At 40.4% G+C, this 24,296-nt stretch overlaps 1 protein-coding gene across 1 annotated transcript; it reads left to right on the forward strand.

Annotated features, from left to right (window-relative positions):
• The first annotated feature begins 286 nt into the window (after positions 1-286).
• LOC120426730 (zinc finger protein sens) lies at positions 287-15,050 on the forward strand. Its single transcript, XM_039591503.2, has 6 exons — positions 287-766; positions 6,206-6,354; positions 6,427-6,579; positions 6,638-7,347; positions 10,033-10,183; positions 13,632-15,050. Exons 2-6 carry the CDS (start codon positions 6,210-6,212, stop codon positions 14,048-14,050), a joined length of 1,578 nt encoding a protein of 525 aa, XP_039447437.1. The 5' UTR covers positions 287-766; positions 6,206-6,209; the 3' UTR covers positions 14,051-15,050.
• Positions 15,051-24,296: the final 9,246 nt, after the last annotated feature.

Here is a 24,296-nt window from a genome sequence, read left to right on the forward strand (position 1 = left end):
TTACTTCTCTTCACCTCTTTATTTCTTCCCTCCGCTTATGTACCTCTTTTCCACGTTTTCCCACCCTTCACGTATCCTCCAATACTCTTGATTACCCTCTTCATTTACCTGGTTGACTTTAGCGCGCACATGCTCTCTCGTCCGTTCGCTCGCTCGCTCTCCCTCTCTCAGGGAATCACCTTTATATCATGACCACATGCCGCCGTCGATTCGCCGCTCTCCGGGCCAGCGAGACCCTTGCTGGCGACGATCGCGGCCACCATTGGGATCAGTCAGGTGCCGGGCACCCAATCGAGCGGACGTATTTCCTTCTTGGGTCTACTTCTCGGTTTTGTTTTTACGAGTGATTGAGTTTTTCGTTAATTTGGGATTTTTTTGGAAGTGAAAAGAAGTTGATTTGGAGCGTTCAAAGTGATTGAGAATCTTTGGTGAGAAATCTCGAAGATCTCGTAAAGATCAAGTGAAGATCAGTTGCAAGAATCAATCGTGGAGTTCAACCAGTGAGAATCAATCGTTAAAAAGAGATTGCAAGGATTTAAGTGATAACGCTCTCGCGAGAAACGATCGTTCAATCGTTCGTGAGTGAAACTCGCGATCGCGAGTGATCAACGCAGTGAAGATCAAGGATTACGCAGTGTTCTGATCAAGGAAAAACGAAACCGCTGTCCGGATAAGGAAGTTGACCCTCAGCTGTTTGGACAGCTACCAGCAGATCTTACGGGGTTCCAGCAGTGACCCCCACCCGGAGACCCTCAGAAAAGTCAAGGTGAGGATCAATTAAACCCGGCGAAAGAGATCATCGTGACTTCGGCTGATGATGATGGTTCATAACATAAAATTGCTTCCTTAATCGAAGCTGCTGGTGGTGCCGGTTCCAGAGTCACCTGGTCCTCGCCGATCGTCACCGAAAAACACCTGCCCCTGTCCTGTTTAGCATAAAAAATACCTGGCGGACGGTCGTCGATCGCCTTCAAAAAAAGAGACTCGAAAAAAAAACTGCTCTCGGAATGAGAGCGGCGTGTGGACCCGGCGTCTGGTGCCTTTTTTGATTGCTTTCTTTCAACATTTTTTTCTTGATGTTTTTAAGTTTTTTCTTATTTCGGGAAGATTTTTTCATCTGTTGAACAGCTTGAGCAGAGACTTGTTTTTTTTCTCTCTCGATTTTCGCAGAGGGATTGCATGTGTCGCGTGGAAGTAGCGATTAATTGAGTGAAAAGATTTTTCTTCCTTGTTTTTAATCAGTTTTGTTGAAGGGAGGACATGGATTGCTGGAACGCGCGACCGGTTGTCTGCGGTAGTTTTGAGTGGGGGATCTTTTGCAATTGGGGACGATGTTCGATGATCGATTTGTGGCGATAACGTGGGAAACATGCGGTGAAGAAAGTTGAATGAGGATGTTTTTGGAGAGCTGAAGGGACAGATTTTTGGATGAAGATAACGTGGGCGCTGAGTGGAGATTTAATGGAGATTGAGTTATTTTGAGGTTGAAATCTGGAAGGAAATATTGCCATCAATCAAGTGTTGAGGATTTTAAGAGAATATAATCATGATCACAATCATATATTTGATGATATATTCAAACAAGCTTTGATATTTTTCCCTCAATTATTTTTCAAAAAGACAAATTCTTCACAATATTAGAACTTTTGAACATGATTCTTTGATATTTAGAAATATTCTATACTGTAATTATTGCCAAACATAGTGGCCATATTAATCCTTTAATAAAATTTGAATAAGGGAAGCAATTCTAGACCAATTAATTTCAAGGAATACTGTCATCTGGGGCGAATCGGGACTACAGTCTGAATAGGGACAGCAGTGTTTAGAGCACTTAAAGGTTTTAAATTTGGAAATGGATGTACACATTTTGTTGGTTTGAATCTGTTTTATCCGAAACCAACCAGAAAAATATAAATATTTTGCTCTAACATGGTTAAAACTGCTGTCCCAATTCGCCCCAGTTAACGGTACTAGCATTCCTCGTTCGTCTGTAATTTTTTGACCGTGTTTTAATGTTTTAGTGAATTGTATATTTTTTTTGATTGATGATTCATATTATATTATGAAGAGCTTAAAATTCAAAAAATACAAAATTTCTCATATTTACATTTTCTATCTTACCAAAGATTAATATCATTATCAAATTAAAAACGCCCTAAAATTAAAAAAAATACTTCTTTTGTTAGGAAAAAGTTCAATTATTTACAACGGAAAATAGGTTTATTAACTAATTTATGAAGTTTTATAAAAAAAATCCGACAAAAATCTTTAAGCGGCAAGGTATTTTCTGCTGTCTTTTTCAATGTAAAATTTAACACATTTCTTTAAAAAAATTTAGTCTGCTTTTTAAATTGAATTTAATTTTTGGTGGAAATTAAATACTATTATGTTGCGAATCATGGTAAAAAATCATTCAATAAGTTTATTTTGAACAATAGAACTCAATAATTTGGATTGTTTTTTTGTCAATCCTGGTTTTTTTTATTTAAATGCTATTTTGATTCCATGCTCAATTTTGCTTGTTATTTTGTTATTTCAGTCATATTTTTATCAGTGCAAAATATACATCAAAAATAAGATTTTATAATTATGATATTTCAGTGGGTTAATTAAAAAGAGTTGAATATAATTAAACCGTATTATTGAGGAAGATTTTTTTTTTGCTTGAGTAAAGCCACATTCTACATTTTTCTTCAGCATTTTCCTAAAAAATCGGTATTTAAACAGGAAATTCATTTTTTTGCCAATGAATTTCTTTAATTTGGAAAACTTTTTGCTTGATTATGTTTAAAATGCTTTCCAAAAATCCAAGAAAAATTTAGTTTGTACTGATTTGCAATTAATAGTTTTAACTAAAAAATCCAGTAAAAAATTTACTTCAAGTTTTTGGACTAGTCCAATTGGCAACCCTTCCTTACCTTTAAGAAAAATAAAAAAAATCGTGTGTTCAATAGAATATATTTAGGACTAAAAAAAACACTCAAATCTATCTTTCCAGAACACGTTCAAAGTTTTTTTTATCTGTTCATCTAATGAAATAAACTGTTTTTGCCGGAAAAAAATAAATTTATGAAGATCGACAGTCAGAGAGGCGACTGTAATCAAATTTTTAGTCGTAGCATAGCCTTATTATTGTCTTAAGCATTTTTTATTTGCCATTGAAATTTTTAAATGCTTGAAACTTGAAATGTTTTTACGAAAAAAACAAGAATTTCATATTTTTTAAGCTTAGTGAAAATATAATTAATATTTGTTGGGAAAGATTTTGTGTACAATCTTGTGCTTTCAGTAAAATATATGCCATCCAGCCGTGAAATTATGGGAAAATTTAGATCCTTTCAGACTTGACTTATGCTAATGCAGTTTATCTTAGTTCCGGGTATGAAGTGGTGTTAGTCCTCACCATGCTCCCAATGTTCCCAAAATCAAAATGAAAGATATGTCAAATTCCTAGGTCAAAAATCAGAAAGAAAAATTTCAAAAAGCAAAAACCAGATAACGTCATGATTCGAATTCCCGGACGCTTCGAAACCCGGACACTTCATCTTGTTTTATCAATTATTTGGATATAAGTTCGCATTATGAATGTCAAAACTGTGTTATTTGATGAATTCCAACATCAACTTTCATTTAAAGTTTGTTTGGACGCTGTAATTAATGCCAAAACAATTAAATACAATAAAATTATAAGTTTACCAAAAATGCGAAACATTTCACCTGAAATATTTCATAGGCGTTCGAAGCACCGGGAAGGCAAAGCAGAAATTTATGGTTTCGATTTCCTTAAATTCTAGCAAATTTTTAGAAAAACTATCAATTGTTTCGGTGTTAAGTGCTTATTTGAGACCTAAAGAATGCCATTCACTAACATTTCAGTCCAAATTTGTGCGATTCATATGTAAAATCGAGTGTCCGGAATTCGAAGCAAAAGTGTCCGGATTTCGAATCAGCTTTTATCGGAGTCCGGGATTCGAAGCACAACAAGTAATTTTGATTTTAAAATTCTGATGAAAAATTGTTAGAAAAAAAATATTTTGCGTGCATTTTCTTGAAACTGACTGTTTGTACTACATCCTGATGATGTTTCTACATTTCCAACTTATTACATGATTTTTTGCCAGCTATAACAAAAATGATATGCTACTAAGTGTCCGGATTTCGAATCATGACGTTAGATCTTGTCAAATACAATAAATTTTAAACTTTTAAAAATATATTGAGTTTTTCATACGTCAATGTGATGCTTTTTTAATCTTCTTTATTTCAAATATTGGATACCGTGGGAAAATCAACTCCCCCAAAATGCAATCAAATTCAATTTCCGGTTCCTTCCTACCCCAACAAACCAGGCAACAGAAAAATCCAACAAATCGGAAAACATTTCCATCACCACTTACGAACAAAGCGATTAAATTAAGTCTCTTCACAAATGAGAAACAAACGGGGGGAAGTTCCACAAACTTTTCCACCTTTTCCGCTCACGTGCCCAGCACACAAAGAAGGAGTGAAAAAACCCCCTCAAATTTCCACGCTTGAAGAGCCACCCCTTGAGATCGCTTTTCCACCCAGCAAAGGAAAAAAAAAAAACGTTGAAACTCGCGGAGCTCAGGCTCGAGCCCGATACTATCGTCTCTAATTTGTTAATGGTTATCAATTAGGGTGGGAATGTGAGTGAGTTGGTGGTTCATGTGTGTATACAATGTATTGTTTGCTTGTTGAACAACGTGTGAGAACTTGTCCTGCACGGCATGGTTTTGGATCACTTGGGGTTGGAAAAAGTACAGAATTTGTGTAATTATTGAAATTTTATAATAAAAAAATTAATTTAAAAAAATCATTTTGTTGATTTTTTTAAATTTTGAAAAAGTACAAATTGATAATTTATAAAGTTCAAAAAATCTAGTTTTCCCTGTACTTAAGGCTCGTGATTTCACTCAAGCGTGACAGGTTGGGTTGGGAAATCGAGTTAACACACAAACATACCAAAGAACCCGTGCAGAGCAAATTGATTCACATTGTTGACTCAATTATGGCTGCGGTGATCACCTCCACCAGTAATCTTATTTACTCAATCTTGTTTGCATATTTGAGATTCTCAGTCTAAAGGGAAAAAAATACTTGAAACTGGCAACACTGCCAACACCCCACGTAATCTCTTACAAAACCAAAGTCCTCGTTTCGCACGTTGGAAAAACAGAAAATCCTATTTGTAAAATCCGAGGGCAGCAGCAGCAGGAAAAAAGGATTGAGTCACACGTGGGCTATAATTAGCAGTGACACTAACTGCGGACGAAACCAAACGGGAAAATCGATACTTTTCCATTGATTTGTGAAACAAAAAGTGTCTTCGGGAAAGGGGTTCGGTTTGTTTGCACTGAAAAGTGTCACTTTCTCCCCTCTTTCCGATGGATTCGATGGAGGATGAGTTGCAGCAATTAAATAATCACAGACTTTGTTGAGGGTTGCAGCAAATAAAAAAGGGGTTTGTGCGACAATTGTACACGCACTTGACAAGCAGAAATCAGTTCAATTTGTCTGATCAAACATGTGAAATCACCGAGTAGATGTTTCTCGGTGCGCAATCTGATTTGACAGTTCAGGTTACCTGTTCCCACCACCAGATGGTGCCGCTCTCACCAAAGAGACCAAATGTTTCATCTGTTTGTCTGTGTTCTGCAGCAAACCGGGCACGGAATGACTTTGAATATTTTATAATTGCAAGGGTTTGATTCGATTGAAATCTCTGGTGAAGCCACAAACGGCCTCAAAAATGAGTCCTTTGACACTAATTGCCAACCTGGCCTGTCTTCGGGTTTGTTTGATTTTCCTGCTGAAAACAGTAATTAGAGGATTCTTGCAAAGAAAAACAGAGTTGCAACTGCTTCCAACGGTTCCAAAGGGGGGAGCAAATTAAGTGCAAATGTAGTCCACTTGTGCACTTATGGTGTGTGTGGATTTTCTAGCCGTGAGTTTTTTCGCTGATTAATTATGCATAATTTGCACAGACGGTTTCGACGTTGACGGTGCGATCTGCGACGGGTGATGTATTCATTCCTTCGAAGTTGCCATTCGACGACGGTCGTCCACATTCGACCCATAAATAATTGATTAGGGAGTACGATTTGAATGTTGATTTCCTCACGCGTCACGTTGCGCGAATGTGGCGAAATATTCTGATTAGTTTTCGTTTGTTTTGTTTCAGCGAGATGGCGCACCTTTCGCCACCACCCTCGCCGCCGGTTCTGGCGGCCGGCCAAACCCAGGCCAGCCCGCTGGACATGAACGCTTCCAGCGTGATCCAGCGCGCATCGGCTTTCAGCTCGGTGCTCGGACAGAAGTGGAACGCCAGAGGTAGGTTTCCCCTTGGGCGACGCGAGCGCCTCTGGTGGCAATTTTCGCTAACGCGATTGTTCTCTTCCGCAGATCTCCCCCTGCTGTACAATCCGCTGTTCTACTCGGGAGCGGCGTTTCTGTGGCCACAGTTCCTGCTGCCCCAGCAGCCCATCACACCGATCTCACCAAATCTAGCCAACTCCAGAGACTACACGCTGACGCCGGAAAAGGAGGAAATCGTTGGTAGGTTTTTTGATTCGAAGAAGTTCTAGAGCTTGTACTGATCGCATTTCGCCCTTAGACGAGGACATGCCGCTGAACCTGTCCATGAAGCCGTCCTCCTCATCAACACCCAACTCCCGAGCAGCGGCGGCAGCCGCAGCTGCCGCGGCCGCTTCCCTGGCGCACTCGATCCACATCTGGTCCCCGGCCAGCATGTGCGAGAAGGAAACCATCGACGACAGCCAAAGCAACATCGACATCGAGAACGACGACTCGGACGAGCACGACGGGGACTCGTCCAGCGGAGAGCTGCAGATCGACGAGTCGCGGGATTACCAGACGCAACAACACCAGCAGATGATGGAGAACCAAAAGGCGCGCATTCTGACCGAGTACAACAACCTGCTGCTCAACGGTGGTGGCGGCGGCGGCGCCGCCAGCGGGAAGGGCGACCGGAACTACTTCAACTACAGCAAGATCAGCAAGGGCTACTTTACGCACCTGCAGCAGCAGCAGAAGAACCTGGAGATCTTGCGCCAGAACCGTACGGATGTGTTTGTGGTGAAGAACCAGGGGGGAAACAGTAACAACAACAACAACAACCGGGACGGTGTGAAGAACAACAATGTGAGTGCGTACAGTGATAACAGTGGCAGTGGGGGTGAGTTCCGGATCAAGAGCGAGATTACGCGGCCGGACTCGACCGGGCACAGTGAGGGGGGTTATGTGTTCAAGCGGGAAGCGGGAATCGTCAGCTCCGAGGAGAAAAAACCTGCACGACTGTACCAGGTGAGTTTAATTGATTTATTTCTTTCACACACACGTTTGACAACCTTCCAATTTTAATCACGAGGTTTGACAGACTCTGACAGAATCCACCCCTAAACTGGATCGAACTGCTTCCCACAAGAAACGCGCACGTCACCGCACAAACTCGCCACAAACAGATTCATTTTCCTGCCCCGAAGTTGGTCCCATTCGGATATGATCCAATATTTGTGCAAGTGGCTTCCAACAAATCCGACCTGGAAGACGCGCTCCCTGAATGCAATCGATTCTTTTGACGTTTCGCTTCGCTGTTTGCGCGTCTCGTCCCAGCACGCTACGCAACGCCAACTTTGACAAATGAACTGAAAACAATCCGACACGAATCAGTTAATGAGGTGTTTACCGCGAGGCGGCGCGGCCTACTGCTGTTGCTACCACAGAGTGACAGAGAGCGTACTAAAGGGAAGAGACCTCTGTTTGCGCAAGTGTGCGCGTCACCCGGGACAGGCGACGAACCCGCAGCATTTCTGTTGAACCTCCGGTAAAGTGAGAAATTATGCTAATGCTACCGTGAAGACCGCTGGGAAAGAATCACGTTCTTGTTAGGGTTATTTTTTCGGCCCGAAAGCGAAAACCCACCTAACTGGAACAGGAAGTTTACGCTGCGGACAATCAACCAACAAACAGTACTTGGTGTGGAGTATTTTTTGGGGGGAAACCCACCTTTCTCATGAATATTGGATGAGGATCGTCCGTGGAGGTGACTCCACGGCGCGCGGTATTGATTTATAATTGTGTTCTCGCTCTACTTCACGTGGCAGCGAAGCTCGCACATGAATTAATTATGCGCGAATCTAGGCTCCGGCTCCGGACAAAGAAGTAGCCTAATGGGCAGTTAAGTGATTGTTATAATTTGTTTTATGGCCTTTAGGATCATGTTTTTGGAGGTTAGGACACGCAGACTAATTGAATCGGCTGCGTGGATGATGAATTGACGGTGTTTTGATACGGAATCCTCGAAAGGAAAAGCGCTTTTGAGGGGGGATTGATTTATTAATTGATTGCTTGTTTTGGGACGTGCTTGGAGCTCGTAGACATGATTTCCAGAGCAACATTTGAAAGGGGCGGTACGACATTGCTCTTACGGCCTTTCGTCCCATTTAAACGCGTGTAATGAAAGGCCGTAAGAGCAATGTCGTACCGCCCCTTTCAAATGTTGCTCTGGATTTTTAGGCTGAAGTTACTCACTGGATCGGATTGAGGAAGGTAGCATGGTCTTGAGGATCGGATCTTACTTTACAACTTTAAAACCCACCCTCAGTAAACGTCAAACCAATACAAACACAGATTTGAGTCTGTGGCAAGTCTGTGGTACAAATCTGCTGCCGTTCCTTAATGCACTTCAAATAGACGTCAAATCAGAACAGTGTTGTGTTTCTTTTTTGTAGAACCTTCACCCGGCCAACACGTCCGCTCCGTGCTGCGATCAAATCTCAACTGCCGTTTGACATTGACTCTCTCGCTCCTGTCCGTTCGTTCGTCTGACAGATCTCTCCGCTTACACGCAGAACTCTGTTTACTCATTTTATGTGTAAGTGCTATTCTTGGAACAACTCATAACTCTACATTTTTGAACTCCAAATTCCAAAATTTATCTGGACGCATTACTTAATCTGTTAATCTGTGTTTTAGGAGTTGTCAAAATTGGCAGTGCTGCCAGAAATTCTGTTTAATTCTTCAAGTTGAAGTTAAATATCTTTGAATGAAAATAAATGTGACAAAACAACAAGTTCAACCCGCTTGTGCAATAAACCGATCCCATTTCCATAATTGGCCATCAATCGTGGACAGTAAACGTCGCTTTTCCTTCCTGATTTCTATCTAGTAAATTATGTACAAACAAAATTGATTGAAAATTGATTTCAATAGCACCCATCGCATGACACCTGGAAACGAGGTCAGTGCAATCAATCCTTTCAAAGTCCTCGTCCCTTTCGCCTAAGCCAACGGTCCTTCACTATTTCAAGAATGGTCAATAAATCGTGCCCGGGTGACACCCCAATCACCCTCGCACCGCTGCGGCCACTAAATAACAATTATTAATTATTTACACGAAAAAAAAGCGATCAGTGGGAAGTTTTTCCTCGGCATTTTCCCCCCTGCGCGCTCCAGAGAGTGTCATTTTATCTGGAAATTACAATCACCATTTCGTGTCGCGCCCGGACTTAATTTATTTTAGCTCGTCCGCGGTCCTCGCCGGCTAGATAAATAGTGATATATTTGCCACTCCCTAACTAAACGCGCGATAAAATTTATTTCTGATGAAATTAAAACCAAACACGCCACCAAACCTCGGTACGTGTGAAAACGGCACGGAGCACTGAACGGGCGATTTGGGCTGAAATTTTGAGGTTCGTCGCCTGCGGAACGGCCAAGTCTCCCGGGCGCAAACGTGCAATTTAGGGCTCGTTTTCAGCTTGTTACGGACCGCAAAAGGCAGCTTCTTCGTCACGACCCAGGGCCCCGTATCGGGCAGCGTTTATCAGCTCGGCCACCGCAAATTCTTTGGTGCGAATTTCAAATTAGCCCATTCGGAACACAGGGGGAAGGAATCTGTTGTTGTGGCTTGCGGCGGCAGCCGAAAATGTAAATTTAATCATTTTAATTTTGCGCCTTATTAATCCACTCTTTCTCTCATCTTTTCAGTGCAAACAGTGCGGCAAAACGTTCAAACGCTCCAGCACGCTATCGACCCATCTGCTGATCCACAGTGACACCCGGCCGTACCCGTGCCAGTACTGCGGCAAGCGGTTCCACCAAAAGTCCGACATGAAGAAGCACACGTACATCCATACCGGTGAGTTTGAACCCCTGTAATCGGAGACCACAGACAAACAGACAAATTTTGACAGCTTCAAGTGCTCGCCAATAGATGGCGACACTAGAAAATCGTCGTTTTATAAACTGCAATTGAGTGTTTTGAAGAAATCAAACTGAAATCTTTACAAGTGAAATATTTATAACAAGATTAACCCTATCTCAACTGTTTCGCACCTCCCCTGTGGGCATCGGCCAGCATCTGCCGCGCTTCCAGCACAGACACGTCCCAAAAGAAGAACCAAAACAAGCTTCTGCCGAGAGATAGAGTTCCGAGAGCGCCCTTTTTTGCGGTTATAAATGAATAATGAAAAGCACGAGCCAACATCATTTTTTGCGCGCTCCCCCTTTGCCCGAGCGAGAATCCGGGATTTTTCAGCTGCTGCCTTTGAAAAATTGAGCCTCAGCGAAATCTGTAAGAGTCGGCCGGCCGTAATTTGTTCACGGAACGCTGAACCGAACACAAAACGGGGTGAGCAGATGGCACCCCTGCTGCGTTAAGGGAGCACCCCGTTTTTTGCGCAAATTTTGCTGTGGCCAATGAGTCAGAACGAGAGGATTGAACCTTTCGAATTTGACAGTTTTGGTGACATCTTGATTTTGGCAGCACTGCTCAGTTCTAGTCACTTTGACAGCCGAGGGGCACGACACTACTCGTTTGCTTTAAAATCTTACGTTTCATTCTTGTAATCAAGAAACCCCCAACTCTCATAATTATGGACATGACCACTCCAACATAACCTCAACAACGCAAAGAAAATCGCAATTGTTCTCGCTTAAATCGAACAAAACTGTCGCTTCCTTTTATGGAAGTCACCACCCCTCCCCACCTTAAACTCAGTTCAACAACCGTGACTACAACTACCTTCCAGGTAGTCCGCAAAATCCAATTCCATTACATGACCGCCACTGTTTTCCCCCCCGCCCAACTCTTGCAGCTGGGTTCGTGTCATAAATTTGTAATTTCACCTCAAACAATTAAAGTCGAATTACGGCGGGATGCGGTGGTGGTCTCGGCAGGCTCAGCGGGTTGTTTGGGTTATAAATTACCCATCAGCTGGGTGGATTTTGGTTTAGTGTGCACTCTATGATTATGTGGAAATTTTTCGCTTAGTCATTTAAACAACATTTTGAAAATGTGTAGCTTTTTTGACAACTTCTGTCAAAACATGTTCAAAATGTGGCTCATTCCAAATTAACGTGTACCGTTTTTGACAGCTGCTGTCAAATGACGTTAACAATTTGATTCTTTCTGCTTTACCGTGTACCGTTTTTACACTGTTGATACTAGTTGGCCAACATAATACGGCCCAAAACGGCTAGGGGGTGGACACAACCACTTTGTGGTTCGTATCTTGATTTAATTAATTTAATTGATGTGTTTGCATACACGTTTATGCATTATCCATGTGTGTGTATGCGCTTTGCCGGGAGTCGCTAACTGCCATTTGCACGCTAAATAAGTTCAATTGTTTTGGAGTGAGGTTATGAGCGAATCGCGATTAGGGGAGCGTTGGATTGTTGAGGTTATGATTTTTGTGTGTGTCAACAAAATTGATTTAGTTTGTATCATTTGATTCAGTTTAGCTGAATGATGTTTCAACAACCAGAATCTTTGAAAAAATCGTATTTTTTAAAGAAAATTTCGCTTAAAATTCCTCACATTTCTCCCCTAAGCTATGATCGTGTGTGGTAAACCTCAGTTCCCCCAAAGCTCATTCTGGCCAAAGCGCCACAATCCTCGGTTATCCGCGGAAAACAATGTCCTACCCGCCCCTCCGAACCTAACCTCAACCGGCGGGCCGGTCTTGCGGTCCCGTTTTACAACCGATATCCTTATACGGCGCAATCGCGGGCTCTTTGTGGCCCTGCTGACACATAAACTTTGGCAGTCGGTTCCACAGCGCAGGAGATATGGGCCCTGGCGGGTTGATCACCGCCCGCGGACACCTGAGATATTTATTAATCCGCGATAAGCGTGTTTGTTTGCGTTTGAGGTTAGGCTTCGGTAGAAAGTGAAAAGCGCTCTGGCAACAGTTTGGGGACAAAGAAGTTTTAGTAGTTTCTAGTTCGGGAAGCGGTTACCAATGTACAAATTTGAACAAATTTATTACCTCATTTCCTAATTGAGTGAGGTTATGTTGTACGAGGGGGGAGAAAGGGTTTTCCACGACAAAAAAGAACCCGCTTGATTTGATGTTTATTTTAGATTCGCGTGTTCGGCAGCACTGCTCGAAATTAGCTTTTTGAAGGGGCAACAAAAAGGGGTTCAAGATTTGAGGAGACACGACAAGTGGCAATAACAATCACGTAATTTGTGCCATCAGGACATCGTAGTTGAGCGGGGTGGGATTTCATTAGACTGAGCGTCCTTTGATAAGCAATCAGAATCAATTAAGAGGTAAAATATTTATGATGATGGCATGTCGCGAGGGAATCGATTTTGTAAGCTGTTTGTCGACTCGGAGGTTTCCGATGTCGACAAGGTTGCTGCTACGAGGGGAAAGACAATCGCCGGCATTGTTCAAAGCACCCGATGTTTTCCGATCTGTTTTTGGGAAGATTTGAACAAGTTTCTTCTATTGGGACAAAATATTTGCCTGGATTTGATCGACCTGCCTCGGATCCGACACAAAGCGATCGATTCTTGTGAAGCACCGCGTACACTTGTGACAACAGCACAGCCCAAGCCTCCGCCGTGAATGACGCAAATGCAACTCCTCTCGTCCGATTACTTCGGAATGTGAACTCCAAATGTTCCGCGAGATTGCATGTTCACGCCTCCGGTCACGTAAGCCCGGATGTATCTCGGGGATTTTAATATGATTTTAATTTGCCTGCCCGAGTCAGGATCGTGCGCCTCGGCGCAGAATTTATTGCCACTGCGTTTAATCCATGTTGTGGTCATTTGTCTTGCCACGGGACCCTTTGGGGGCCGTGATTGTCCGCAGCGGGTAAATTGTCCAGTAAACGGTCCATTAACTCCGCGTAAATGTGCGACCATTACGCGGCTCGCGCTGCTCCTGCTGTGACAAGTCCTTTGATTGATGTCCTGCGGAACGCTTCGACACGGTCCCGGTAGATCGGGCCATTAAAATCGAGTTAGGCTTGACCGATGACCGTGGACCACCTCAGAGTCGATCGCTGGCTTGATCGACTTGAAGTAGATCGATCATCAGCCTTTAACCTAATCTACCTCTAGTTTGACAGATTGACAGTTTGACACATAGAGCTTTATGACGTTTCGCGTACACACACTAGCGCACCATTTGATTTTGCTGGCCGGACAAAATTTAACCTCAATCTTTTTCGTGTACGTACACGCAATACTTGCGCACGTAGATAACTCTATTGACAGATTGACAAATTGACAGATCACCGTTTGACAGCTAACTAATGTCCCCCTTCCCTCTCCCCCTCTCTTCCAGGTGAAAAGCCCCACAAGTGCGTCGTCTGCCTAAAAGCCTTCAGCCAGAGCTCGAACCTGATTACGCACATGCGCAAACACTCCGGCTACAAGCCCTTCTCGTGCGGTCTCTGCGAGAAGGCCTTCCAGCGGAAGGTCGACCTGCGGCGTCACCGCGAAGGTCAGCACGGCGAACTGGTCGGAACGCCGCTTTCCAGCAACGGTCTTCCCTCGGCGGCGATGGATGAGTTCAAGCCGATCCAGCTGCCTCTGTCCGGCCACAACACCACCACCTCCTCCGGCAGTAGCAGCCCGGTAGCCGGGCACAACAGTTCCGCCGTGGCCAGCGCCTTGGCCGCGGCAGCAGGATTCCACCACCAGCACCACCCCGGAGCCGCCACCGTGGATATCAAGATGGAAGTGAGCAGCAGTTGTTCATGATTCACGCCGAGCTGGCTCTTCGGCGGCGCCGATTTAGTTCAGAATTTATGTTACAATCCCGCACTCCGACAAACCTCTGCGAGCCCTAATGACGCGTCATTTCGTTCCGAAGCCGCCGCGAACGCACTGACACACTCACGGACAACAACAGATGTTGCTTAATTTCGCTGTGTTGTTCCGTTTCTGCGGCGCACTTCTTCCTCTTTTCTTCGTGTGCCACGACCGAACCGACCCGATCGTGATCTCTGACTTCGGCCGACGCCGCCTGCTGCTACCACACGCGTCAGATGACGTTTTTGAGCATTTTTTTGTTGTTGTCGTTTCGTATTTGGCCGATCGGACCCGAAGCGGAACAAAGGGTCGCAATCAAAGGAGGCGGCGACCGAGGAATCTTCGTTTAAATCACTTTTTACTGTACAGCGTAGCATTTTTTTAAAAACAGTCGAGTTGAAAACGTACTTGTTCTTAGTTGTTAAGTTTTGTCTCAAAATGTTCATTTCGTTAGCGTTAGGTAGGGAATTTTTCGATCTAGTTAAACCAAAGCTAATCGACTTCAGCTATGATCACATAATCAAAACATTTGACTGTACTCGAGAGAAAAAAGCGAAGCTTCAGAAACCAAATTTGTAATTTAGATTTTTTTCGTTCGTTCATTCGACAACTTGTAAATAGTTTTAATTTATTGAAAAATTCTTCTTTTGGGTCCACTTTTGAACTAATGTCTAGTCTTTTGTATGTGTGTAAAAAGTAAACAGAAAACTACGAGGGAAACGAGAGGCGCTTTTGTTACCGAAAAATGAACCATGCGTGAACGAGTGAATGAATGCGCGAGCGAGTGAACGAATGAGTGAGAGCGAGAGAGCGACGATCCTGATGCGATCATCACCAACACGATATAGTCATGAATAGAGCGGCGTTCGCACACTTTAATTCATAAACAGCTACCGAACCAAAGACTCTGTATGTGTAAATCGAGCAAACGACGAAAAAAAAAAGAAAATGAAAAGAAAGCACGTTTTGTAATTGTATACTGAAAACTGAGCTGCTTCTGTTCGCTTTTGCACCTTTTTTTATTATTATCTTTTTGTCCCCCATTTTTGTAAACACCTAGAAAAGCCAAATTCAAGCAAGTCCTTATGCACTGAAGCCCCGTCCAATTAGTACTGTAGTTATCACCATTGCTTTTCCTATGTCAAGGCAAACATTTTTTTTTATATTTATCTTTTTTTCCAAATTGTTATTTAGTCTTTAGAGAAGGGAAAGAAAATCAGCTGAAATGAAGATCGTCCAAATATTAAAGGCTAGGGTGTAAGAACTGATATGATTTGCATTTTTTTAGGTAAATAACTGTTAGCTCAATAGTAATTTATGTTAGTGAAATATTTTCTTGTATATACAGTTTGAGTAGTCAATAACATTTTATATGATTCGTTAGGGTTCAATAAGTAGACGTACTTTTACTTTTATTTTTAGTACTATTAACGGTAAGATCAGTAAGTAGATGTAAGTGATGCAACATATTGCATAGAATGTGTAGACTTCTTGTACAAATTGATACACCAATAAATAATTTGAACTGAAAACTATGCCATTTTTATTTGTTTATAGAAAGAAATAGCCTGATATTGAAATAAAATCTTTAATATGAGAAAATTTGCAATAAATTTGCTTAAGAGACATTGAAGACTGGAACTCTGACTGCTTAAAGGTAAGAGATTTCTCTACAAATCTGTTGCAACAAATATTTTTTGAAAACGGGCAACATATTAAGCCTCAATCTTCTCTAACTCAGTTTAATCATGAAATATCTCAAAAAAGCTATTTGGAGTGATTGAAAATCATCTTTTAAGTGGATTAATAAATTTTCTGTTTGATGAAATTTTGCGAATTTCTTCATGTATACAACCCCTTTAAAACAACTTTTTACGTATAAACCTCCGATGGGATATCTAGGTTTATAATATTTTGCTCCAGTCATGTCGTCACAGGTCTAATCTTTAATGTCTTTAATGTCTGTAATGGACATTTTTTTCAAATATTCGAGAAAAAATATTTCAGGGTTGAACAATCATAAACACTATTGAAAAAAATCGTAAAACTGGAATTTTTGAGATAAAATTGAACTTGTAATGGTTATATCTTGAAAACGGTGCACTTTATCAAATAAATTGTAGAGCACTTTTCGAGAATAATTTCTATTTTTACCAACAACACATTCAATACTTTTCAATGGCTCAAAATATGCCGTTTTTCGTCTCCTAAAAATATTAAAAAAAAAAAAAACTATTTTGATAAACAGATTTTTTTGTGAAAACAAGTTTATTAAAATCACCAAAACATCCGTGTCCCAATTTTTTTTTTATCTGAATAGTCTTCATCCGATCATAAAATTCTTTCAAATGCCAAAACAGTTTAGAGCATTTTATAGGTGAACCAATGACACAAAATGGCTTATTTGGTCATAGGGAAGGCCCCCAAAAAGTTTGAGCCATTTCAAAAAAACATAAATAAAATCAATTTAAGATTTTGAAGTTTTGATTGAGTATTGCTTATCTACAAAATATTGTGGATTTAGCTGGTAAGTGGATTTGCTGGCATCTTCTCACGGACATTTGAAACGGTCGTAGATAGACCTAGGGGTTCCTAATTGGAGTGAAAAAGTTCAATTTATAGAAAAATTGTGGATTGACATTTTTATTTTTAATCACTTCTCCGACATCAGGAGTAATTGTTTGAACATGCTCGTAAATTTTTTATTCTCCGTTTGTTTGTCAACAAAGCGCAGCTGGATGGCGAGACGAAGTGAGGGGGGGAGAGGTTTTGACATTTTTATGCCCGCCGCCTATTTCGTCGGTCGTTGAGCCGACGGTCGTTTCCAACGACCGAGTCCAGCAAGGTACTGATCGTACAATGGAGCCAAATGAAAAAAAAATGCTGGAAATTGGCCGATTTTGTAGAGTATTTTACGGTTGTTTGGACCACTAGCAGCCAAGATATCGGCATTTGTATATTCGACGTTATTTGGGTAACATTCAAAATTCTATGTCCCGAGTTATAACTGAAAATGTTTACGGTAGTCGAGCTCACACTTGTGTCAAACGCGTTCTGACCTGAAATCCCTTTGGCCAATTGTCACAATTACATCAATTTTCAGGCTGTGTCAAGATAGCACGACAAGATTGAAACTTCTTTCATATAAAGATTGACAACAATGCACGGAGTGCTTGGGGTTTTATTGAATTTCTCAGAAATGAAATCGAATTTTCGGGATCTGAGAAGGTCAACAGGTGAGCTGCACAAAATGGCGTTCTTAACATAATTTGGTCCAAAATGCACGTACGACAAGATAGTACGATTACGACGAATGTATGATTTTTTTTGGAAATAACCTCTTTGTTCATAAAAAATTATCTTAAAAAGACTAGAAGCGTTTTTCGACTGCTAAAATACTCAACATTTTGAATTTTTTTTTCAAAAATTATGACTTTATTATATAAATTTTGATCACTCTGTACCCTATCTTGAAAATGGCATTTTTTTCATTTAAAAATATGTAGTCCACGCGTCATACAAAAAAAATAATTTTTTGAGAACAATTGTTTAAAATGGGGAAGGGGGATGGGGGTTTTAATTTCAAACAAAGTGTAGGTACACGTGGTTTATGGGTGGCCCTTACATTAACTTAAAATGTTAAAAAACCAAATCGAGAACGAGTTGCTGATCTTTTTGGTGGCTTTTGCAAAGTTAGATGAAGTATAGTATAGATGAGATAAATTTAATAAAAAAAAGGTTTTACTTTAAATATTTAACAATATAACTTGCTTATACTGAAAATGGAATTTCCATAAATTATCACTTAGAATTGAAAAAGAAATGTTGTATATGACTGAAAATGACATATTTTGTGCTATAACCACGATAGAAAGAAAATCTTTTTTTGCGAATAACAATTGCCTGAAGAAAGGTCCTCTGAGTATGTTGATTTGTTATGCTTAATTTCAGCAACAAGACATGTTTTTATTTTTTTTTTATGTCCAACAAAATCAATGAGGTATTTTGCAGTTTGAAAAATTATTACATGCACTTAAGTGTTCGGTGGTGATCCAATTCTTCGCCAAGGTAATGGATTGGATTTTAAGAATTTTTCGTAGATTTAAATTCTCTTTTCTTCAAATTTGCTATAAGTTTCAAAAGTTGTTAAAACTGATGTGTAAAATTCAGTAATACTCTCATTTAGTATCGTCATCTATGCCTGAACTACATCTTGCTTGCATTTCATATTTTGCACCTTCACAATTATCTCCCGTCCTCCCCAGCCAGGACAGCGGCTGCAGCTAAAGAACAATTTTCCGCCGCTTTTCCCACCTCCTCCCAGCCTTAAGCCGGACCTTGCCCCGACGACCATCAGGTGCATATTTGGGATGCAATTGCACTTGCTGCTCTCGCCGCCGTTTCGAAGTTTCGAGGAAATGGAGACGAACACGCAAAAAAGTGCCCTGCCGGCTGGCCGCCACTTGCCATCCCAGAGACCCCCTCCCCCCCGTGGGCAAGCAAGATACCAATCAGGTCCGAAATTGATGAATTACTTTGAGCTGTGGCTGGCTGCTCACCGAACTTGTGCACGTGGATGCTGGTGGCGGCGAAGAAGGTGGGGGAACACGCAATTTGAGGGTGGGTTGGAGGGGAGGTGCGTAAAAATCTGTTTGCATTTCGGGGTCCCGGAGGCCATTGGCCGACGGATGGACGGTCGGCCGGCCGGCAATTCTACAAAGAGACCCCGGGGGAAGGATGAAGGATGTTCGCAAAAAAAAAGTTACAGCATTTTTGCCACGAGGGCAGACAAGGCGCGAGTTTCGGGGCTATTGATCTGCCATGGTGACGATATTTGGACAGTAAATTAAATAAAATATTCAAATTTGAAGTTGGTGAAATGAATTTGGCTTGAGTTTACAAGTGCTTAAAAAGCCTATGAGCTTCATGAATATTTTTTTGAAATCCGATTAGAACTTTTAATTTTTATTTTTGAAATTCCGAATCGTCACCATGTTGACCTTCCCCCTGATCTGATCGAGCTTCGAGAACACTTCAGGAAGGCCGGCAGGAAATTAACCGAAACCGAACCCTCGCACCCAGATTGGGTTCGGAGCGGATGAAAGAGAACTGACGGCGGCGGCTTGTTCCAAATTTCGGCCAGAATGTTTTAATTTTTCGATTTATGATTTTCGGATATGCACGCTTTTCGCGGTCTTTAAGACGAACCAAACAACAGCAAAAAAAAAGCTCGAGAAAGGCGCGGATTGATTGGAAAAGTGGCTCCCCGATGGCTCGCAAAGTGTGCGGAAATGCTGGAAATTTTTGGCGGGTTCGTAGCTGCCCTTTGAGAAAAACGACCCCGCGCGGCAGTGACACGAACCGTTACGATAGAAATTAAAATTGCTGATATTTTACTCATTAAGCGTTGCATCTATAAGAAAAAGGACTGCGGCATTCACAAAGTGCCGAACAGAAGGAACTCCGATTTCTTCCACCCTGTGATCCTTGCCGACTGGACCGGAAAGTCGTGCCGGAGGCTTGTCTCAGATGTGTGCCGATGTGTAACAGATGGGATTCGGACAAGCGTTTTTGTGGCTTGTTAATCAATCGCGCAATTAGGCTATTGTTGCCTTGGGAGTGCGAACTGTCCAGTTAATTGAGAGCGTTTTGAAAGGAGGCAGTATTTGGCGATTGATTAGTTCAAGGACCTCTGGGAACTCTTTTTCCTCGTGAAGACTTTTTTTCTATTTTGTGAACATCTGCATTCGATCTTTTTTTATACCCGATAAATTTCAGTTAATCATGAATCCTCGAAAGTATTATAAACAAAAACCTACTGATGTCAAAACTGTTTTGCTATTGAGCATTTCTCGACGAAATCGGTCGATTTCGAGCATTTTTATTTTTTGTGTTTTTTTTTATATGGGTCAAAGTTTGTGGGGGCCCTATGAACAAAGAAGCTATTCTGTGTCATTGGTTCACCCAACCGTACAATTTTGGTATCTGTCCATACAAAAATGGTACGAAAATATTCAAAAATCTGTAACTATTGAAGGAATTTTCTGTACAATTTGGTGTCTTTGGCTAAATTGTAGGTGAAGACTATTCAGAAATAAAAGGTACACGGAAAAAAACTATTTTGCCGATTTTTTGAATAAATTTTTTTTTACACAAAAACTCAATTTTCCAAAATCTGTATTTTTTGATTTTCGAGATTTTTTATATGTTTTAGGGGACGGAAAACCCGCAACTTTTGAAAAATAGAGAAATATGAGCATGAGCATGAGCATGAGAGACCACCCATGGTTGTCCTTCTCCGTTGCTGAACAGAACCGTAATATCCTTTCAGCACTACTGATTATAGACTTCGACTATCAAGTGGTATTTCCCTTATCAACAGCATGTATGAATGCGCTGAAAAGATAAAACATCATGATTGCCAAAACAAGATCAGTTGCGAATAGGTAAGAGTCATTGGCCACCAACGGCGCCCGCCATGTCAGTTTGTAGATCTCGATTTTAAGGGACGGGAATGTTAGTTAGCGCAGGTTGCTACTAGGGCAGCTGATTTACTCTGTGCTTACACCCCACGAGCGCCAGGAACCTGAAAACTTGTTAGTAGGATAGGGTGTTTGGTCAGGATTCATCATAGAAGATGATGATGCGACCCAAAATCATAGTGTTTGTTGAAAGGTATTATATTTTATTCTCAAGGCAAACAATCGGATGCTGCGGATGAGACATTTCCCGTTTAACTGTTGTTAATGTTTTAATGAAATGGTTTAATCTTAGACAGCCGGCTGTGGAAAGATAAAACCATAAAATAATTATTTATAAAATGAGGTGTTAAACGCAATGCTGCAATGATAGCGTAGTCTGCTTTTTAATTATATAATCATTTAGTTCATGAATTTGTTACGGAATAGAAGCGACGAACTCAACCATCAAGTGTCTTCCGATCTTCTTCTTTTTGTTCGCTAGATAAGGTATTGATTTTCGTTGCCTCTCGAGCTACGATGCTATGGAGAGGGCTTAACACACAAACAACCGACGTCGAGCCTTCCGAGCTACGGAGCTATGGGAAGGTCTTTTCAACACAAGGGCTTGAAGCACACGATAACTCACCGATTAATATGAATAATTTTCAAGATCGATCTTGTTTTAAAACTACAGCGCGACTCACTCCTGATTTTCACGATCCCGAATACAACACAAATCGAACACCGCAAAAATCCATCTCACAATCCTGATTTGTTTTTTTCTTTTTTTCATTTTTTTTTGCTTTTTTTCACTTTGCACACAAACACAACCATAATTGAAAAATTTCCCCCAACCAACGCGTCCCTTCACTCAGCATTCTTGCAGGCACAATCCTGATTTTTTTTCTTTACTTTGCACATAAACAACCATCCGCTTGCACTGGTGGAACATAATCTGAACACAAACAGCGACACAAGAGACGAAAATTATCACGAAAAAACTGGACTGCGCGTCCTCAGAAGCACTGCACTTATCGCACTCGAACAGCGACACAAAAGAGACGGAAAATAACACGAAAAAACAGGACTGCGCGTCCACACAGGCACCGCACTACTGATGCCATTATTTAATTATAATGACCAATCACCCCATGCACTCGAACAGCAACACAAAAGAGACGGAAAATAACACGAAAAAACAGGACTGCGCGTCCACACAGGCACCTCACTACTGATGCCATTATTTAATTATAATGACCAATCACCCCATGCACTCGAACAGCGACACAAAAGAGACGGAAAATAGCACGAAAAAACAGGACTGCGCGTCCACACAGGCACCTCACTACTGATGCCATTATTTAATTATAATGACCAATCACCCCATGCACTCGAACAGCGACACAAAAGAGACGGAAAATAACACGAAAAAACAGGACTGCGCGTCCACACAGGCACCGCACTACTGATCCGTTTTGAAAAATAGAGAAATATGTTCAAAAATTCTGCCACTGAGTTAAACATTATTGAAAAATAGCGATTTTTAGAATAAATCTAAATTTCAGGCATATAATGTTTGTGACCTAACTTTTAATGTAAAATTGAATTTGCAATCGAAAAACACTTCACAGATTTTTTGAAAAAGAGTCTTGTTTTCAAGATATAGCTACCTAAAGTTTGATTTGAGCGAAATATTTGATGTTTTTTTTCGATTTTTAAAATTAGTGACCATGAGTGACCCTTTATGAAAATATTTTTTTCGAAAAGTTAAAAAAAATTCTAGATACAGCGGCGTAAATAAAAATAAACAGGAAAATTGAAGCTTTTAAAGATTTACCCTAGTAACATTTTAGGTTTCGAGTAGGTCATAAAAACCTATTTAGGTTGTATGCGGGTTTCCAGAACCTTCATTAAACCTGTAAGTTTAAAAATGTTACCAGGGTACCCAAACAACCATCCATTTTCTAATGTCTGTATCTCAGCAACTTATGGTCTAATTTTGATTGTTAAAAATGAAACATTCGTTAAATTTTCCGATTTTTTCGAAATTAATATTTTTTTATCAAGACTAACATATCAAAAGAGCCAAACATTCAATATTACGTCCTTTTGAAATAATAGTTTTGATTAAAACAATTTCAAAAAATTGTTTTCGAAAATATCGAAAAATTTCATGAATGTTTCATATATTTGAAATCAGTCCATTAGTTGCTGAGATATCGACATTAGAAAATGGTGGGTTGTTTGGGTGAGACTTAGAAAACTTCAATTTGCCTGTTTCATTTTCTTTACATACATGTGAATCGGCAAAAAAAAAAAACAGAGGTTTGTATGAGCACATACTTCAAGTTTTTGTAAATCTGTTTTCAAAGCATCAAAATATACATTTTTATTTATTAACAAAACAAATTTGATGACATTTGGATGAATCACTGCCGAGATAAAGGCAGTTTGACAGTTCGCTTTGCGCTTAATTTTTCTCTTACTTAGTTTATTCATAAAATATTTTAAGTGAATTTAATAAGTTTTCTGAAATATGAAATTTTGCGATTTTCTACATGTATGCAACCCCTTAAGCCGCTGTATATCAGCAACCAGAGGTCCAATCTTTAATGTCTCATGGACAATTTATAAAATAATGAATGAAAAAAACGGATCTTTTTGGATAAAAATAACATTGCATTGCTATTGCATATTTTGTAAACGGTGCACTTAATCAAAAAAAAAAAAAATGTAATGTACTTTTTGAGTGTAAATTTAAGTTATTTGGTGATAGGGACAAAACATGGTCGAATTCGGCCGATTTCGTAGATATTTGCTCAAATGTGAGTGCCAACAAGCGAAACATGTTTTACATCACACCGGCTTTGCAGACTGAATACTAACATTAAACGGGACAAACATTGAACGAAAAGCTCCAGAAGGACAAGGCGGGAATCGAACCCGTGCCCCATAGCAACTTAAAAATCGGCAGCGCAAGCCTCTAACCACCCCCTTCTGAGCAGTTCTCTAGGATTTCGGTCATTCGATTTTTTTTGTATTTTTTAATCCGACTGAAACTTTTTTGGTGGCTTCGGTATGCCCAAAGAAGCCATTTTGCATCATTAGTTTGTCCATATAATTTTCCATACAAATTTAGCAGCTGTCCATACAAAAATGATATGTGAAAATTCAAAAATCTGTATCTTTTGAAGGAATTTTTTGATCAATTTGGTGTCTTCGGCAAAGTTGTAGGTATGGATACAGACTACACTGAAAAAATATGATACACGGTAAAAAAATTTTGGTGATTTTTTTATTTAACTTTTTATCACTAAAACTTGATTTGCAAAAAAACACTATTTTTATTTTTTTTTATTTTTTGATATGTTTTAGAGGACATAAAATGCCAACTTTTCAGAAATTTCCAGGTTGTGCAAAAAATCTTTGAGCGAGTTATGAATTTTTTAATCAATACTGATTTGTTCAAAAAATCGAAATATTGGTCGCAAAAATGTTTCAACTTCATTTTTCGATGTAAAATCAAATTTGCAATCGAAAAGTACTTTAGTAAAATTTTGATAAAGTGCACCGTTTTCAAGATAAATCCATATTTAGGTGACTTTTTTGAAAATAGTCGCAGTTTTTCATTTTTTTAAATTAGTGCACATGTTTGCAAACTTTTGGAAAACATATTTTTGAAAAGCTGAGAAAATTCTCTATATTTTGCTTCTTCGGACTTTGTTGATACGATC

Source organism: Culex pipiens, chromosome 2, assembly GCF_016801865.2.
Source record: "Culex pipiens pallens isolate TS chromosome 2, TS_CPP_V2, whole genome shotgun sequence".
In the NCBI taxonomy this organism is placed as follows: Eukaryota; Metazoa; Arthropoda; class Insecta; order Diptera; family Culicidae; genus Culex; species Culex pipiens.